Source organism: Xiphophorus hellerii, chromosome 5, assembly GCF_003331165.1.
Source record: "Xiphophorus hellerii strain 12219 chromosome 5, Xiphophorus_hellerii-4.1, whole genome shotgun sequence".
NCBI classification, from domain to species: domain Eukaryota; kingdom Metazoa; phylum Chordata; class Actinopteri; order Cyprinodontiformes; family Poeciliidae; genus Xiphophorus; species Xiphophorus hellerii.
Genome location: NC_045676.1, coordinates 15,212,094 through 15,229,963, shown reverse-complemented (window position 1 = coordinate 15,229,963; position 17,870 = coordinate 15,212,094). Strand labels below are relative to the sequence as shown.

Sequence of the window (17,870 nt, the reverse complement as noted above, 5' to 3'; positions counted from 1 at the left end):
AAACATGCAGTGCCGCGCAAAAACGTTGTGTTTGTGTTTATCGTTTGTTATTCAACTCACATGAGGGCACCAAGAACAACAGCAAAAAACAGAAAAACATTTAAACCACTGCAGAACTCAACTGCCTCATCTAAATTTAACATTCACAAGGGGGGCAAATGTAATTAGATACAGGGGCAATTGCTGTTTGATGCAAAGTATGGTTGGTTTTCATGTAAAAGCTGCTTTTTTGTTCATTCAAGTCATTTTGACTGATGATAACATTTGTTTTATCTATTTTTTTTTTAGTGTAAAGCAAGAATCAGTGAGGACACACATTCTTTTTTACAGCACTATAAGTGTTATCTTTGGACAAGAGAGCAACAAGGGCTGATGATGTATCATCTTCTTTAAGAGTAAAATGTTCTCAGTGGAATATTTTACCTCTGCTTCAGTCAGAGTTAAACTGATTGAAGCATTTACGTTCAATCATTTTACCTTGGTGGCATTATTGTCCTACAGTATCAACGAGAGATTGCGGGAGAGTTCACCATAGACTGTTTTGGAGTGATTCTTCTGCTTTTGTTTACACCTTATCCACTTTGCAATTCATCTTACAAAAAACAGATAGAAAACAGGTAAAAAAATCATACAATTAAAAAAAATCATACAATAATAAAAGAAAAAACAACAACAATGATAGACCTTTAGAAAAACTGGTTAAATTTTTATTTGGGCCACTTTAAACTAGAAGGTTGCAGCTTGGGAGCAAAGTTAAAAAAAAAGTGGTTTAAAACTTTTTTGGAACTGAATATTGATATCAGTATCACAACATATTGACCACAATCTGTGTCGTAACTGAATGTGTACATCAATCATGTATACACTTAATGTCATCACTAAAGGATGTGGGAAATGTGAAAATGGACTGAGTATGTCAGGCGGAGAGTGAATCTGGGCAGCCACACTGAAGAACTGTGTCCACTTGACCTCTAAAGACCAGTCGTTGGGAGTTAGAATCGAGGAAGCATGAAAAATAGTTTTCTGGCACTGAGCTTTAAAACATACTTTAGCAAAACATCCCAACTTTCAGAGGAGATCATGAATTATCAAGAATCTCTCCACTTGGTGACTTGTTAAAGAAAATAAGATTGTGAATCCGGTGTGACCTTTGGCAGAAAGAAAATCTAAAGACGTAAACGTATGAATAAATTAGGAAGGTAGAAATCTGTGGCTTCATTTTATATCTCCCCAAAAGTGTCTGCCATGAATCTGTTGCAGTAATATGTCAGGGGGATTCAAGCGGAATACAATCATCCGCTCTGAAATATGTATTGTTGATATCACTGGTGTCTGTGTAAAGATAAGGGAATCCAAGTAAAACAGAAAATACTTCTTTCTACGTCTAGAGCCATGCATACTTCAGAGAACAAGAATGATGTTCCATTGATAACCTTTTATATCTCTTTAAACCGTGCTGATTGGGTACAGAGGGGCATGCAACTGTGACACGGTTCCTTTCTGCAACCATAAGAGAGGTCCCTTAGAGCGCCGATGTCAATATGTGCAGATGGCAAAGTGTGCGATGTCACAAGGCCTCTGACACGGTGGCACGAAAGGCAGAATAACATATTGCAGCAGCTGGTTGTGGGCTGTTCATCAACATTCTCCCTCTGAGGCCTGGGCAGTCATTTTCCTCTCCATCTATTTCTGTGTCTGCTCTGAGGGCGGTCTGTTTAACTAGATTAGAACTCGGTTTTAATCCCTTCAATACACCACATCCCGCTTAGACATCTAACAAATCAAAGTAGTAAAATCCCACGTCGTGCTGGTGTTTCTGCTAACATCATTATGTCCTTTTAATTATTTCTTTTTATTTTCTTTTTAATTTTCAGAGAGCAGGATGTCACCCATCGTGGTTTGTGTTATTTGGATTGTGGAGATGGATACACACAGGGATTATTTTAGTGGAGACGGCACCACAGCCAGGAATTAATCCCTCCATTAACTGGATTGTGTTACTACTTTTCCCCTGTGGCCCTGTTTCCTAAATAGAGGGTACTCTGGTGATGCACAGATGCCTAATGCATGCTGTGTTTAATGGTCATTAGCACTACAATGTGGAAACATAAAGAACATCATTTATTGTCAGAGGCTGAATTGCAGAATAATCTAAACTAGTGTTGCGTGAACCATTATTGGGACAGCTCAGCTCGTCAATGATTTTGATTTGTGAGAGGATCAAGGTCGTGTGTGGCAATTAGCTGATCTGTCCTCTGTTTTTTAACAGCAGAGTGAGGCTGCGAGGCCTTCGGGGACTCGACGACTCCGCTATGTAAAAGTTAAGCACTGTGCCGACTCTTAAAACGACCCAATTCGCTGAAACCACTCGCCGTGAAGTGAGTTTGCTGCCAGGCCCCAGCGGCATGCCAAAAATCAGACAAGCGCTGCAACACTCCACGTTGGTTGTCCCTACACTGATCTTATTGCCTTAAAGGGGACTGACATCCTCACCATAAGATCATAACATTATGTTGTTCCCTTTCTGACTGCTGATCACTCAGCTCATTTTGTTGGTCCCTTTTCCCCAACCTTCTGTTCAAGCTTGTGACACTCAGTGGGCTTAAGCCGAATTGATATTGGCTTCATTGGTCAATACTGGCTTTTACGCCTGAGAACTTTGTAGTTCAACTTTCTCAAACTTTACTGATCATCTGATAAAAGTTTGCATTTATATCTACCACTGAATATAAAAATTGAGCTAAATGTTTAGAAGCAAAGATGGTAAAGTTTACGGTTTTTAAAGTAAATGTTAAGTTTCTTAGGTGAAGTAAATGTTTAAAATGCAAGCATTTACTTTTCATTTATTGGCCTGCCAAAATACAAATAGAGTCTTGTTTTATTTGTCACAGCAGGTCAGAGTAAAGTGGGATGGACACAACTGCATACCAAACTTTATTGGTAAAATATTTGAAAACTATGTATGTTTTCTTCTCCACTTTCACAATTAGTTACCTCTTTGCATTAGTTAGACACATAAAATGCTAACACCCATAAATAAATAAATAATAATTATTTAATTAATAAAAAGGAAAAATTTATTCTTCAGCTGATATTTTGGTATAACGAAATCCAGTTTGGAGAAGCTTAAGTGTAGATATGACATGACTGAGAGGTGTTTTCAGCAGGATGATCTCAGTTTCTAGGAGTTCATTGAACAGATGGCAGTTCACAAATTTCTGCAGCAAATCTCTGTGGTGAAGACCCAAAGCTTAAACCACAAGGAGAAGGAAATGTCAGGCTGTTTATAGTCCTTGTAGATATCAAAGAAAGAGCCAAGGTCAGTGGATGTCATGTCGATGGCAACAAGAAAACAATAAGAGAAATGTTAATGTCCGGGTGAAAGTATATGTTTCGCTTTGGAAAAGAAAAGTTCAAGGAGAACTTTGACCTTTTTGAAATAAAAGACAAGTTAAAGGTATGTCGTCTGGGAACCTCTGTGCGAAGTCATCCATTTCTGATGTTGAAGGAAAAAGCCATTTGTTTAGGAGAACTGATGCAAACATCTCAAAATATTTACACCTTAAGTCACAATGAAGTACGAAAGTTGACCTATGACAGTGGATCAAAACATTTTTGCATTTAAAGACTTTCTCAATATGTCTTTAAATCTGAAGATTATGCTTGATCCTTTAAATTAACTAAAATTTCTACCCACTGAGATACTCCTACAGTTAAATTAGTAGGGTATTTATTTTGACTGCAAATTTGTTTCAACCTTTTCTAATTTTGAACATAGCACAGAGACAGATTCTGCAAAGACATGACCCTTTGCAGAAAGGAACTCCCTGGGCTGCAATTTTCCACATTTAAATGAGGCATAAAGCACACTTTTATGATAAATCCCATCCCTATTTATTTATGCAGATAACAGCTAGAGGAAATAGCTTTGGATTCTGAATGACTGGAACTATTTATGTTGTGCAATTGTCATGGAAAAAATACCGTCAGCTGAAAGCTCGTAGAAATATTAGTGCAGGATAAGAAAAGTGAAGACATTGCAACATTTTGATTCATTCCATTATCTTGAATATTGCAGCACCACTTATGAAATTAGAAAAACCATTATGACATAATTCCTCCAGCCAAATGACCTGAACCTGATCTCTCTGCTAATTAAACTACGAAAAAAAGATGTTTAGCTGTATTTCTTTGATCACTCCTGCATTTACTGTGAAGAACTTCAAACTTATGCAAAAATAAATGCAACTTGGTGTTGGGAATTGATAGATTGCATTTTTTTGTGAATGTCTACCTTCTTACTGACCCACAGTGAGGAGCAATTTTTTATACATGCTGGTAAGAACAACACAGGAAACTTAGAGAGTCAAGTTAAGGAATTTATTAGAGAAGGGTGAATATAAAGTTACTGTATGCTATTCTCAGAGCAAACCACAACTAATCAATCCTCTCTGTCTAAATGTTACGCTACACAACTTCCAAACAAGCTCATCATAGTTAGTGATGAAATCTATAAATAAAAGAGATTTAATGAGGGAATACATTAGACCATAAATGTGCTTTGGTAGAAAAAAGAAATCACCATGTGGATTATTGTCATAGTTATCGTTATGAGGAAGGAAACTATTCGGGTCCTGATGCGTCTCAGGATTTTTAACATAAGATATTCCTAAAACTACAGATTAACATTCAGATTGGAAGAAAAAAATAAAAATCAAGAGGGGTCAAACCACCAATTTTTTCAGCATAGAATGATTCCTCTACTCATTCAGTATCCATTCAGGTTTAGTGTGTTCACAAGCAGCCAGTCTGCAGCACATTAATGATATAGCTAGAATATCGACTGACACTTTTTTTATTTGCCCCTTTTCCTCTTTTGATAAATATTAAGTCCCAGTTTTCAGAAGTAGTTTGTCACATTTTGGCTCTCACATTAAGCTACAATAAGATCAATAAATACTATCGGGTGTGTTGGTGTTCTGTGAGCCATGAAGACCACAGTGTTAGCCGAGCCACAGTAAAGGCAGTTAAATATGTACTGCAGTCCTCCTGCGGTGTCACCAAGCACACACAGCAAACAGAAGTAGATTAACACAATGTGAAAAGGGACTTTTTTTTCAACGACTTATACCATCGTATTTTATTTATTTTTTTTATTTTAGAAGGAGTCCATGGCCTTGAATTCACTGAGGGCCTGGACGGGGGATATGTGTTTCTTTTGGGAGCCTCGTCGCACACGCGTCTGGCATTCCTCTGGTTTCTCCCGTTTGACCAAAGGCTTCTTCTCCGGAGCCTTCATGCGCCAGGAAACCACTGGTGAGTTAACCGCAGCTGTGCCGTAAACCTTCTGGTATTTGGTGGAGGCTACATAGGATGCCTTTACAGTCAGCACCACAGCATTCATGAGGTTCTTGGCTGCCTGGATCAGAGAGGTGGCGCTATCCAACTACAGGAGGGAGAATGAAGAAATATGTCAAAAAGTCAATGTGTGAAATGAGGGAGAAGAGCAATTACTTTCTTGGCTTCGGTTTCAACATTAGGATGCAGAAGCTATGTGAAGTACCTTTTGGGGACTCTGATGCATCTAGCAATTAAGATGGATAAAAATATGGTCCTCGCTACATGACTACTTATTTTAGTATTTCTTAATGAGCAGACGAAGGGTCAGGTCTACCTCTGTCTACTTCTGTTTTGTTTGCCTGACATTTAAGGGTCGGCGGCCAAGGGGCCCCCTCCTACATCACACTGAGATGAGTCAACTGTTTCAATTTAATGAGTGTGGATTCCAGCTGGCCACCATGAAAAGGTTGAAATCTCAGCAGGACTTGCATATCTAATGTGAAGAAAAGCTACGAGAAAGCAGAGAAATTATGGCGAATCAACTAAACACGCATTGGAAGTCAAAGTATTAATAATAAAATAAGTCAAGTTGAACTTTAAATGGGCAAGGAACATAATGTAAAAGGGAAAATAAAATGAAAGTGCCCTGTTTATTCTTTTATTCTGTGTAGAGATGACTGTATGACAATGCAGATAAGAGAAGGATGATTAAGGATTTAGACAGCAAAAAATGTCTTAAAGCAATTTTGTGAATTAGAGCACATTAAAAATAATTAGTTCAAACTAGGGCTGGGTGATAAATCGGTTCTGTTGAATAATTGAATTAGCTGTTTATGAAGATTTAATTTTCTGAAAATCTGAATTTTTTGCAGCTATGCACTCCTACGGCTTCAGAGTGATGTCATCCCACTCATGGCCTGCCCTCTTGTTTTACTACCAGCTTTAACAGCTTGCAGTTATTTGGACTTTGAAACCAGGTCAACGTCCGGAAGAGATGATTGAAGTAAAACCAAGTTTTTGAAAAAAATTCTGCCATTTCTAATGTCTTTTTCAAAAAAAGAACAACAAAAAAACGATCAGAAATGGGATGTTTTTATTTGTAAGGCATATTGTCTAGTACCAATATCTTATAAAGGAGTCCCTCTCTAAAATCAGCACCTTTAACTTAAACCAAACTATACTATACTTCGACAAACCTTTAGTCAAGATGATAACAATAAGGCATCAAACCACAAGAATAACTTAACAGCTGTAAATCACAGTGTTGGCACTATCATGTCCTAAGTTAACTAATAAAGTGTCAAGAATTCATTTAAACCTCAAACTACTATCCAGGATGATGAAATACACATAAAACTGGGCTGCTGAATCAAAACAACAGTTCCAGGAATCTCATCTTTGAAGTTCTTATTCAAAGATTTTGGTCCTCAAAGTTTTGCCTTTGCCAGGAAACAATTGAGTCTCTGATATTTCTAGCAGAAACAGACAAGAAACCTTTCCAAGCAAAAAGATCTAGAGCAGATTTCATATGTACAGCATTTTATTCCAAATTGTGGACCTACTATGTTTTTTAGTTATTAAAGATTTATATTGTTGAGTCAACATACATCTTTGAAATCTACCTGTGAGATTTCATAAATAAAAATGCTGAAAGTGATGATTGACTGATAAAAATTGGAATTTTTATCAGTGGTTTCCCCCTGGAAAGGGGAGGGGGAAAAGAGATATTTCCAGAGATTTATTTTTTAAAATATTTAGTCCTACTAAACATCATTTATCAACTTTTCATCAAGTAAGCAAGTAAAGGAAAAGTTCAAAATTGTTATTGTTTTTTCTATTTTCAAATTCAAAAAGAAAAAGAAAATCTAAGCATAATTATATAAATAAAAATGTCTGTTTTATGATGGCAAGTGCTGTGTGTAAGTGGGACAGTAGTTTTAAATATTTTAGTATTTTAGACATATTTTTCAAATATATTTCTTATAAAATCTTAAAATCTGTAACATTTCAAAGGTTAAAGTAAAAATCTACTTGGTAAAAAGATACTAAGATTGACACCTTCTCTAAAGATTAAACCCTGAGCTAACCTTATGAGGAGCTGTGGCAATTCTACACTGCCATATTACTAAAACTTACATTATCTGTCTTTAATGTGCCCTTTGTTTCAAATTGACATATAGGTTGGATTTACTCTGGTGGTAACAAAACCACAACATTCTAAAAGAACAATCTTCTTTATGTGGGTGTAGCAAACAGGACTGTGGTGCATAACCATAATCAGATTAATCTAATTACATTTTCGCCTGAGCTAACTGTGGTACTTTAAAAAGGTAGGATTTCATACACTGATTACTAATAAATTAACTTTGACTACATCAATAATGATTATAAAACCATCTGGATATCGTGTCTCCTTGATGCAAAGTTTAATTGTGAAATAATGATCTCGTTTTTTAAAGTAATAATAATTATTATTTTTGCATTAGCATCATTCTGCATAGTCCTTTAACCTGTCATCTCATTGTGGCTTCAAACAAAAAAGCTTAAATAGTCTACTGTAGGGCCAAATTAAGTGGTTTGGTAATAAAAACCTGTCTGGGACATCAGGGGATGATGGAGAAGAACATGTGCTGCTTTCAAATGACAAACTTACCCCGGAAACAATGAGCTCTCCGCCCAGATTCTGCACCTCAGCCTTCACCTTGCTACAAATGTTGAGCTGATGACAGTACAGGGCGATTCTCTGCAGGTAGGCCAGCAGATCCTGCTTGCAGGCTGAGTCAGGGCACTAAATTGTAACGGGGAAAGAAAAAAAATTGTTTAAACACATGAACAAGAAATAAAAAGGGGTTTATGTTCTTATTGCCTAACAGCAAAATAGAAGTACAGATTCTATATTGGACTGAAGTCTGGACTTTAATAGAGCCATTCTAACACATGAGTACCCTTTCATGATAGTAAGTAACAAAAAGGTAAAAGGATAAAGAAGGTATAAAACGTTTGTGTGGGACTGAATCATCAGTTGTTTATTATAATGTATAACATAAATCAGCAGAAACAACAATAAGAGATTTACAGTGAGCAGGAGATTGTGGAATTGGGATACTTAAGATTCAATAATACTCTGGATCTCCACTGAAAAGTATAGTGATGTATGAGTAAAATAGTGTCTGCATTCATAAATTTAAGCCTTTTGGTTGAATCTTGACTGAAATTGCCTTGTCAATGGTATAATGTGAAAAAAGAATACTGCAGAAAGATTTCATAGTCTCAATCCACTCAAAGACACAAAATTGGCAGGAGAAAAGGTCAATGGCTTCAATACACTATTGCAAAAATCCCTCTCCCTATTAAAGAACACTTGCATAATTCTAAAAAGTAGATTTTTCCCCCTAAAAAAATTCATGACTCAAACTCTGCCAAATTGGATTGCTGTATGGGAGTTGTTTGTGATTGAAGTCAGGGTTATTTTAGAGCAGAATGAGAGGGAAAACAGCAGGCTTCACACATTCTGGGATGCAAATTACTCTACCACTTCTTTGCACAAGGCATTAGTTTGGAGACCCGATTCCTTCTTTTTCCATACTCATTTGCCCTCATCGCTTTAAAGGAATCAGAAGTCCTGACCTGGTCCCTTTGTCCTTTGTGCTACTTCAGCAGCGAAAAAAAAAAAAAGACTACTCATACAGTGCAGCAAATGGACCAGCGTGGAATATGAGGACAGCCTCATTGGTTGTCCCGCTATCACACAGTTTGCCCTCGTAATTCCATCTGGAGGCCTTCCAGAAGCTAGCCATGGCCCACTAAGCTCTCAGTGGGTAAAGAACTCTGCATCAGCTGTTTAAACACTGCGAGCATCATTTTGTGAAACACCTTTTTTTTAGCATTAATATTAAACGGTCCAAACTGGGACATTCAGCAGATCTGCATAGTGAAATGCACAACTCATTTACCTGACTTCTGGCCTGAGGGAGAGGGAGGTGGCAAGTTAAACATCTCTAATAGGCGCATACTGTACCTCCCCAAGGACTTGAGGAAGTCTTTGCCACTCAGATCCTTTCTTTTCCTCTGACAAAAGCCCTTTCATACTAAAACAAATAGTATTAACTGACTGGAGGTGCTTTTCCCTGATGGTTAGAAATTCAGCGTAAAACAGTTTTTTCTGTTGTTTGGTGAAACGTTTAATTCTTAAGCCCACAAATGTACACTCAATGACCAAATTATCAGGTATATGCCTTCAATTGTTCGACTTCAATAGTGAATCTGACAGTCACACAAGATAATTATAATGCATTTAGGGCATCTAGACACAGAGGAACTACTAAGCAACTGAACAGGAAAGAGAGCGGATAAATGGACTTTGAATGTGGCATAGTTGTTGGACTTGTCTAAGTGTTACAGAAACTGCTGATCTACTGAGATTTACACAGAAAACTATCTGTCTGGTCCAAAAGATAAACAACAAAATTATATAATTGGTACCAACTCCGAGGGTGAAAACAGCAGAGAGGTCAGAGGTCAAAAGAGAATCAGGAGACTGGATGATGCAAAATGACAGCAGATCAATTAACTGCTTATATTAAGTTATGCAGAATGCCTCTCTGAATGCACATGGCATCAAACCTATAAAGACCAGATGCTACTCCAGTTAGCTAGGAAAAGGAAAAACTTACGTCCAATTGGGTTATTGGACTTTTTTGCTTCCTACATTTTATTTGTGTTTTGACTTATTTGTTTTCTGGTTTCGTTTCAAATCTCAGGCTCTTTTAACTATTGTTTACTTATCTTTGGCTAGATCTCTCTTTGGTAAGTCATTTTTTTTCTATTTAATTTATTTTTCATCTCCATTAAATTATTTATTTACTCCCCTCCCTGCTTCTTTCTTACAATCTCTCTCTTTCTCACCTCAGCCTGTCTGCCTGGTCTCTCCTCACCGCTGCACCCTGTTTCCAATCAGCCATCAGTTCTCTATCCAGCAATCAAGCTCCGCAGCATTTAGGCTCTTAGTTTTCTTTCAGTCACTGCTGGATTCTACTATTGTTATCTTCCATGTTATTTTGCACATATTCTATGCTGCGTACGTCTCTGAGCATTTTTGTAGGTTTCCATTTTCAGCTGTGAGCTCGCATAATCGGTTGGTTGCTAACATTAGCATTGTTAGCTAGTCCGGAGATTGTACAACTGTCCTCTTCGGAAACCAAAAGCTATTTTATCTGACATGCCTTTTGTTGAAGCCAAACCAGCTGTAAAACAAATAACAACAAACTTTAAAGAAGAATACAACATCAGTGTCATCTAGAAACACGTTGCCTAACATGCAAACAGCCTGCAAAGCTTTTAGCATGTTAATCAGTTTATTGTGCTCCCTTTCTTCAGATATGGCTCAAAAATAGTCTAACTTTCACAGACGGAACAGCTTGCTACCATGAATACTTTACGTTTGTAGTTTTTATACAGTTTTTGAAAAGTGATTGATATACTGTATATTCAGCTGCCCCATTGTTAAACGACTTTAAACATTATTGAAAACAACATATAATACCCATCTTCTGATGATTATTTCCAGAAAGATATGTACCAAGTCATAAAAACTGATTTTTAGATGATCAACCCAACAGAACACTTTTAGGGTGTGATATGACAAATGTGTAGCCAATAATTATTCACCAAATGTATGATGCCATTATATCAATGATTAAACATATGCCACAAAAATAAGGCTGTTCTAAGGGAAAAAGCAGTTCAACCCAGTAAAGCCAGATGTACCTGATAAAGTTGCTGATAAATGTATAATGGTAAAGTACCTTATTTAATTATTCAATTATTTTAGTAATTGATTAATCTATTGATTAGTCTGAATTAATCAACTAATTGGATAAAAAAGCCGCATTCTGCAGAATTTACATTTAACCACTTAAGATTATTGAACAAAATATTAAAATTGTAATATAAAACTTAACTGTTATGAATGTGCATGCTCCAAGATAACGATTTATCGATTACTAAATTGGTTGACATTTAATTCAATATCTGCTTCATCATGATTAATCCAATTAATTCAGCCCTAAATGTTTTACTGTGGATTCTACAACTATAAGAATAGAACTTTTAAAGTCCTGTAAAGAAGACCAGAGCTGCCACTGGCCCCACATTAAGTGACACTGATCTGAAGCTGCTAACTCATTCAGCAGCCGGTGAGGACTGGGGTGAGGGTGCAGTGGAGGTCTTCAGGGGAGATGTTTCTTGCTGGGCATTATCACTGCATCGCCACTCCTGGCTAGCATCACCACTAACAACACTTCAGGCCCAGGCACACACATACAGGCACAGCACTGCCTCAAGCAAGTTTGATGCAGACATGACACGATTGTTTCCCACTGTATGGCTGACTAATAGTCCACTGCTATCACTGATTCCCTGTTGATGTAAATAAATTGTATGGCCTATTACTTTGCTGGGCTCATTGAAGCTCTTACATTTCCCCTCCTTGTCTGACAGTGAAGCAGAATTCATTACTGACTAGTCAGAAAACACTCCTTGCTTTACCGCCTGACTTGGTTCGACCCTCTGAATATTCTCTCTGACCGTAAATGCCTCTGTGGTTCCTGTTTTGTAAAACAGTCTTTTGTCTTTTGTTTATGCCTAATTTAAGAAAAAAATAATAATCATGGATATTTAGCAAAATCATTTAAAAGAAAAAAACTTTAGTGTTCCGTCTCATACTGATGAAAGGCTTTTTCATAAAGCTTTCACTTTGTAAGTTGCAGCCATGAAATGTGCTTTTTCTTATCTTTGTTTATGGCTTTTTTGTGGCATACAATAAATATCTAATGAAAGAAAAAAACAAGACATTCAAAACAAATGATGAATGACATATGGACAACACAGTGACAGACACATCCAGATACACACAGTGATACATGCCCTCTAATGGAAAGCTGTCACAAAGTAGGCCCTCTTTCAATTTTAAGTTCTTATGTAAAAAGACAAGCCTATGGCTTTTAGCAGGGTTTAACATTAGGCAACTGTAACCTCAGAGAAACAGGAACACATTACATATTATTTATAAGACTTTTTATTTAGAAAAATTAAAGTAAAAGGCAGAAGCAGTGTGTGAACAAAGAGATCTATCCTTACTGCTCAAGAATAATGATTAAAATCAACTAGTTTGACTAATCAAAAGCACTTAAATAACTGATTCTCGGCAGGTTCGAATCAATATTGTGGAAAGCTATTATTTCTGCTATTTCAAGACCATAAGGAGTGCATCCTTTCACAGTAATAAATACAGTATTTTTCAAGAGCAGGGAATACAATATAGTGAACAACAGGCACAGGTTGATTACCTTTATCCAGATAACCTGACTAATTAGCTAATTAATATTGGCACTTTGTTTGTATTAATATGCAGAACAATATGACAAAAAGGATTAATACCCAGCACACTTGAAAACTACCATTTGATTTATAGGGTGCTTAGTTTACGGTTCTGCTTGTCTAGCTATGAATAATAAAATTGCAACAACTAAAAGGTATATTTCCTAGACATATACAAAAGACATATAACCTGAGAATCAAAAGAGGGTGTACTTTCTTTTTTATATAGCTATATGTTAAACATTATATAAGCCTGTGCTATAAATCAAGTTTTAGAAAAAAAAAAAAAACACACAGTAAAACCCGAGATCATCTTCTCGGGTTTGGAATACAGGAATTCCATACTGTATTCCTACAAGAGTCAGAACTGCTGATTTCCTAACAAATGGTAAATACTTGTTTATCTTTTTGGCTATAATTCATCATATGCCATGTAGATCCTGAAAGGAAACAGAAATGAAAAGCATTCTCCTAGTTTTGCAGACTTTCTCCAGCTGCTTTTGAACTGCTGTATTTTGGATCTACTCTGACAGGCTGACATATGCCAACACTTTAAAGGAAAAATGTGGACAAGTTACCCCCTAAACGTTGCTCATAACTTCATGAAATAAGCTATACAAAGAACAAAGACTCTCAATATTCTGACAAGCTGATATTTCCGAGCCTAGATACATTGACTCAGCAGAAGCAATGTTCAATGCTACACTTATCTTGTTCTGAATCTGCTAACAACCAGTAGTACCTGTTAAACTGTGCTTTCTGTTTTTACCAAAGAGTCTTTTATTTACACAAAACATCACATCACACTAGGGTTCACTGGTGTCAGCAAGCCACAAGGACTTTGCATGTGGAGTCCTGCATTTTATGTGACACATGATGAAACACCTTGATGTCTAGCTGTACGCTTTTTAGTCAGCTAAATAATTTCTTTACCTGACACTTCAAAGGATTTCTTAATTGTACTCAGAGCTCAGGCTGAAAGCTAAATAAAAAGATACTTAAATGAAAAAGAAAAAAGAAATGTGATTACTTGGATGTTTATTCATACCAACACCCAATCCCACTACTGTGTATCTGCCTTGCCTTTCATCTTTATTGGAAGAATACGCTGCTTTAGATAAGTAGCGCTTCACCTTTTTAATGTAACACATGCTGTTTACTTTTCAACAAAAGTGCCAAGGATTGTTTTGAAACTGCTGCATCAGCATTGTATAAAATATATCGTCAATGTACAAGACATGTATTTTAAAATATATACATGTTCAATTCAAATATCACAGAAAATTACATTACTTGAGTTATTGCTTCGTTTTACTGTCATTCTGTATGCACCAATGAAGATTTGTTGTCCTCAGCATATAAAGTGGCTCCAACTGATAGCAGTCTGACCTACATTCACTTTAATTCATCAAATATTTATTTATCCACCTGGGTCTTATACAATGTGCATAGACAAATGGATGTTCACGATAAGATAAACAATTCTTTAAAATAAAAAAAAAAACTAGTTGGTGATACCAGAGTCAATGTATGTAATATGTCCAGGCAAAATATAGCACTGAAATATACACCATTCATACCAATAGACATGCACTATACACATTTGCACATGACAAGCATCTCACATATTTCAATAAAATAATGTTTTTTTTGTCAACAAGTGGAGCACTCATATTCATCAGCCATGAAAATTTGTACAGTAGTCAGTTACAATGTTGTTCTTTTATTATTTTTGAATAGCTCTCTGAACAGCTTTAATATCTACTGTACCATAATGATTAAATTAATTGCTTAAAATGATTGAATCCTACACTAAAGATTTGCTCTGAAATATTTGGTGTAAAATGTTAAATCATTCTTCAAAGTAAAATAGAAGAACTGACAGCCCAAAACACTGGATGTTCCCTGATTGTCAATCACTACGTTCCTCTAGACCCTTTCTCAACCCTTACCCCCCGTCTAGGCCACAGGGGGTTACTGATGCCTTCAGTCTCAAAGTGATATGAATCAAACTCTTTGCCCTACATAGTAATCAGCTGAATGACACCCACTGAGATTGCAGAAGAGAACATTTCACAAAGATTTGGCACTTTTGTTGAAGCAGACAAGAAAGGATTAAATGTTATTTCAGAGATATGCCCTCCGCTCCTCTAGATGAATTTCAGAAACATCCAAAGTTTCTGCCAAAGAAAACTGAAGTTGTTTGGCAGCAAATACTTACGATATTTTATGTTGGGTTGCACAGCATTTAATGCAGCATTTATTGCTGTGCAACAACAGAGATGTGCAGACCGCAGAAGAAATGTTATTCAAAATTAATACAATTGTGCAAATACCAGCATGTATGTAAACACTGAGTTTGTTGGGAGCAGTGATGTTATAGTCTTACAGTTACTGAGATTTGCTGATAACGCTCCATTGTTCATTCAGGATGCACTGTCACTGAAGAAAACTTAAGAACAAGGTGGAGGTATTCAGTGCTACATCCAGCCATCCTCATATATCTTCTGCTACTTTACAATGTCAAGGCAAAGCATGTAGCTTTACCTTTATTGGGATCTTATTTAAAACATAAGGAAATATAAATCAACAAAAACTATTAAGACAGAACCCAAAAAATTTTACAAGGAAGAGTAAAGTAAAACTGCATCATCCTGATGTGAATACATCATTAAGACCTATCTACCCAAAGTTCATGCTGCTTTTGCACCAAAAGGTGCATCTACTAAATATTGACTTGAAGGGAGTCAATAAATATGCAGTCACCTATGTTAAATATTTTTATTTAATTGCAACTGTTTTGTAGAAAACATATTTCACTTAAACATTAACTGTTTTTTTGTAGTTTGTTAGGTCAATAAAGCCAAATTATGTTGATCATGATTGATTTGTTAAAGTAATAAAACTGTAAACATGCAAGGGACTGAATACTTTTTATAGGTACTGTTTATGGTATCCTAAAGTTCCATGTCCATTCAACCTTTGAACCTTTGTTTTGAACCTCAGCCTACAAATTCTTTAATGTCCACCATTTTGGAAATTTGACTCTGACAACATAAATAAAAACATACAAAAACTATCAAAAAATTAAAGTCTAATAAATCTACATATGTTTGGATATCAACTTATCCACTGTGATAAAAGAACATGTTATATTTAGCATTATTTATGGCGTCAGTGCTTGAAATAGAAGAAAGAAGCATAGAAAATGGGGGAAAAAAAGACATTGTGGGACTGAGGTTCCCAAAAGCCTTTTTGTCAAAGTCAAGTACAATATTGAAATGACTATGAAAGAGCTTGCTGCCCTCTCATTATTCTATGCTGAATTGTATTCTTGTCTTCTTGTGCTCATCAATAGGACTGACAAGGTTTACCACTTACATAGAGTAGCGGAAAGATCTTTCTACATAATGTGAAACTGCAGTGTTCTCAACAACCCCACCTACAAGAATGTGCGAATGCAAAATACTTGTCTTCTTTATGCACAAGAACAAGGAATCAATGTTGTCTGCTTGTGTTGCATGTTTTTATGATGTGATAAAGAATAAAACTGATGTCTTTGGTTTTAATAAGCTATGCATTTTTGTTCTCCTTGCATGGGTGGGGAGAATAGCCAGAATTTGTACTCAAGTTAAAGCACCACAACTTCAACGGATCTTTCCTCAAGTAAAAAGTTATACAAGAGTAAAAAAGTATTTGGTAAAAAGGTCACTCCAGTGCTCAGTACCTGAGTGTTTTGATATCATAACATATGATTTAATATTTACAAATTATGTAATTAGATGGACAAAATATAAACGTATTTGCAAATCCTAAATAGATACATTACTGTGAAAAAAAAAATCAAGTCAAACATTTTTCTGAATCAATTATTTTCAAAGTAAAACTATTGAAACCAATGCTTACAGTAATGTCTATATACTGTATGTTAGACCAGGGTAAGGTACCTTTGGTGATAACATAAATGTTTAACTTTATATTCACATGACCTAAAAATGGCACAACAGGCTTATGAGATAGAAAATAACATTAAAATGATGAAGTTTGTATACAAACGAGAAGTCTCACTTTAACAAACTATGGGTGGTTGGTCAAAACATGCTTGATCTTCTTCATTCAGTAAAGTTACTCACTGTGGGTAGAGTAGCCAGAAATTACATATAAGTAAGAGCAGCGGTTACTCAAGTAAAAGTAAAACAAATGGTTTTGTAAAACTCAAAACTCAATGTACATCTTTATCAAAAACTTACCCAAGTGAATTTAACTGAGTAAATGTAACTAGTCACTGGTCACTACTGTCTGCTTGTCATGGTGAATGTTCGAGATAGTCAACACATGCTGAAAATAAAACACCCTTATATTCCACTATGTCCAGCAGAAAGCTCTGATGTCTCTAGAAGTGTGACAGAAGGATCTGCATATTCAGCATGGACTGGGCTAAGACATGTTAAAGTGTGAATCAAAAATGGCAAGCCACCTGGCCTCTTTATTACAGCAAACTGTTCATTTCCGACACAGGTTCTTCAAGTGATTTGCCTCATGGCGTGCTGTATTCTCTCCCACTCAAGCCTTGTTAAACACTGATTGTCATTTGGCAGTCCACAAGCCAACAAGTAAATACACTCACAAACAAAATAGTTGAAGCTCCTTAGTCCTGTTTACTACAAAGTGTGGGCTAAACAACAGGTGTGACCTCAAGTAGAAACAAGTGCAGTTACATCCAAGACAAACAGAAAAACATATCCCTGTTGGTGATCATTAATACATAGGAGGGAGTGTAGTAAAGCAGAATTCAGAGTCAGATTGTGTAGTGCAATATGTTCAGGATGGTGTGACTGGAGCTAAACAGTGTCAGCACTGACTGCAGCTGCCTCCTGTCCCGCTGAACGCTTTGCATATTCTACAGCTCCAACAACTAGCAGACACTACACAGTATGCCAGCAGCTGAAAACTTGCTGGTATATTTCTAGTAAGTCGCATACTGTCACAACAGAGGGAGTACAAAATGTGGAGATACTGGTGTAATAAAATCATGTATTCCAACATATTTAGAGACAAATGTCTTTTCTTTTTTTTTTGCTTGTCTAAAATCAGATCTACAATCCTTGAGTATATGTGATAAAAGCAAAGGTGAAGTACACTTTTTGATTTGT

At 36.2% G+C, this 17,870-nt stretch overlaps 1 protein-coding gene across 2 annotated transcripts in view; it reads right to left on the bottom strand.

Annotated features, from left to right (window-relative positions):
• Positions 1-4,366: 4,366 nt before the first annotated feature.
• ctnna2 (catenin (cadherin-associated protein), alpha 2) overlaps positions 4,367-17,870 on the bottom strand; it is a 321,544-nt gene continuing 308,040 nt past the window's right edge. The window contains exons 17-18 of one of the 2 annotated variants that reach the window (XM_032562146.1): positions 7,994-8,128; positions 4,367-5,446 (exon numbers count right to left, since the gene is read on the bottom strand). In XM_032562146.1, coding sequence (XP_032418037.1) covers positions 5,159-5,446; positions 7,994-8,128 — 423 coding nt within the window. In that variant the 3' untranslated portion in view covers positions 4,367-5,158. The remainder of the gene's footprint in view (positions 5,447-7,993; positions 8,129-17,870) is intronic. The other variant, XM_032562147.1, reaches the window with a different exon arrangement.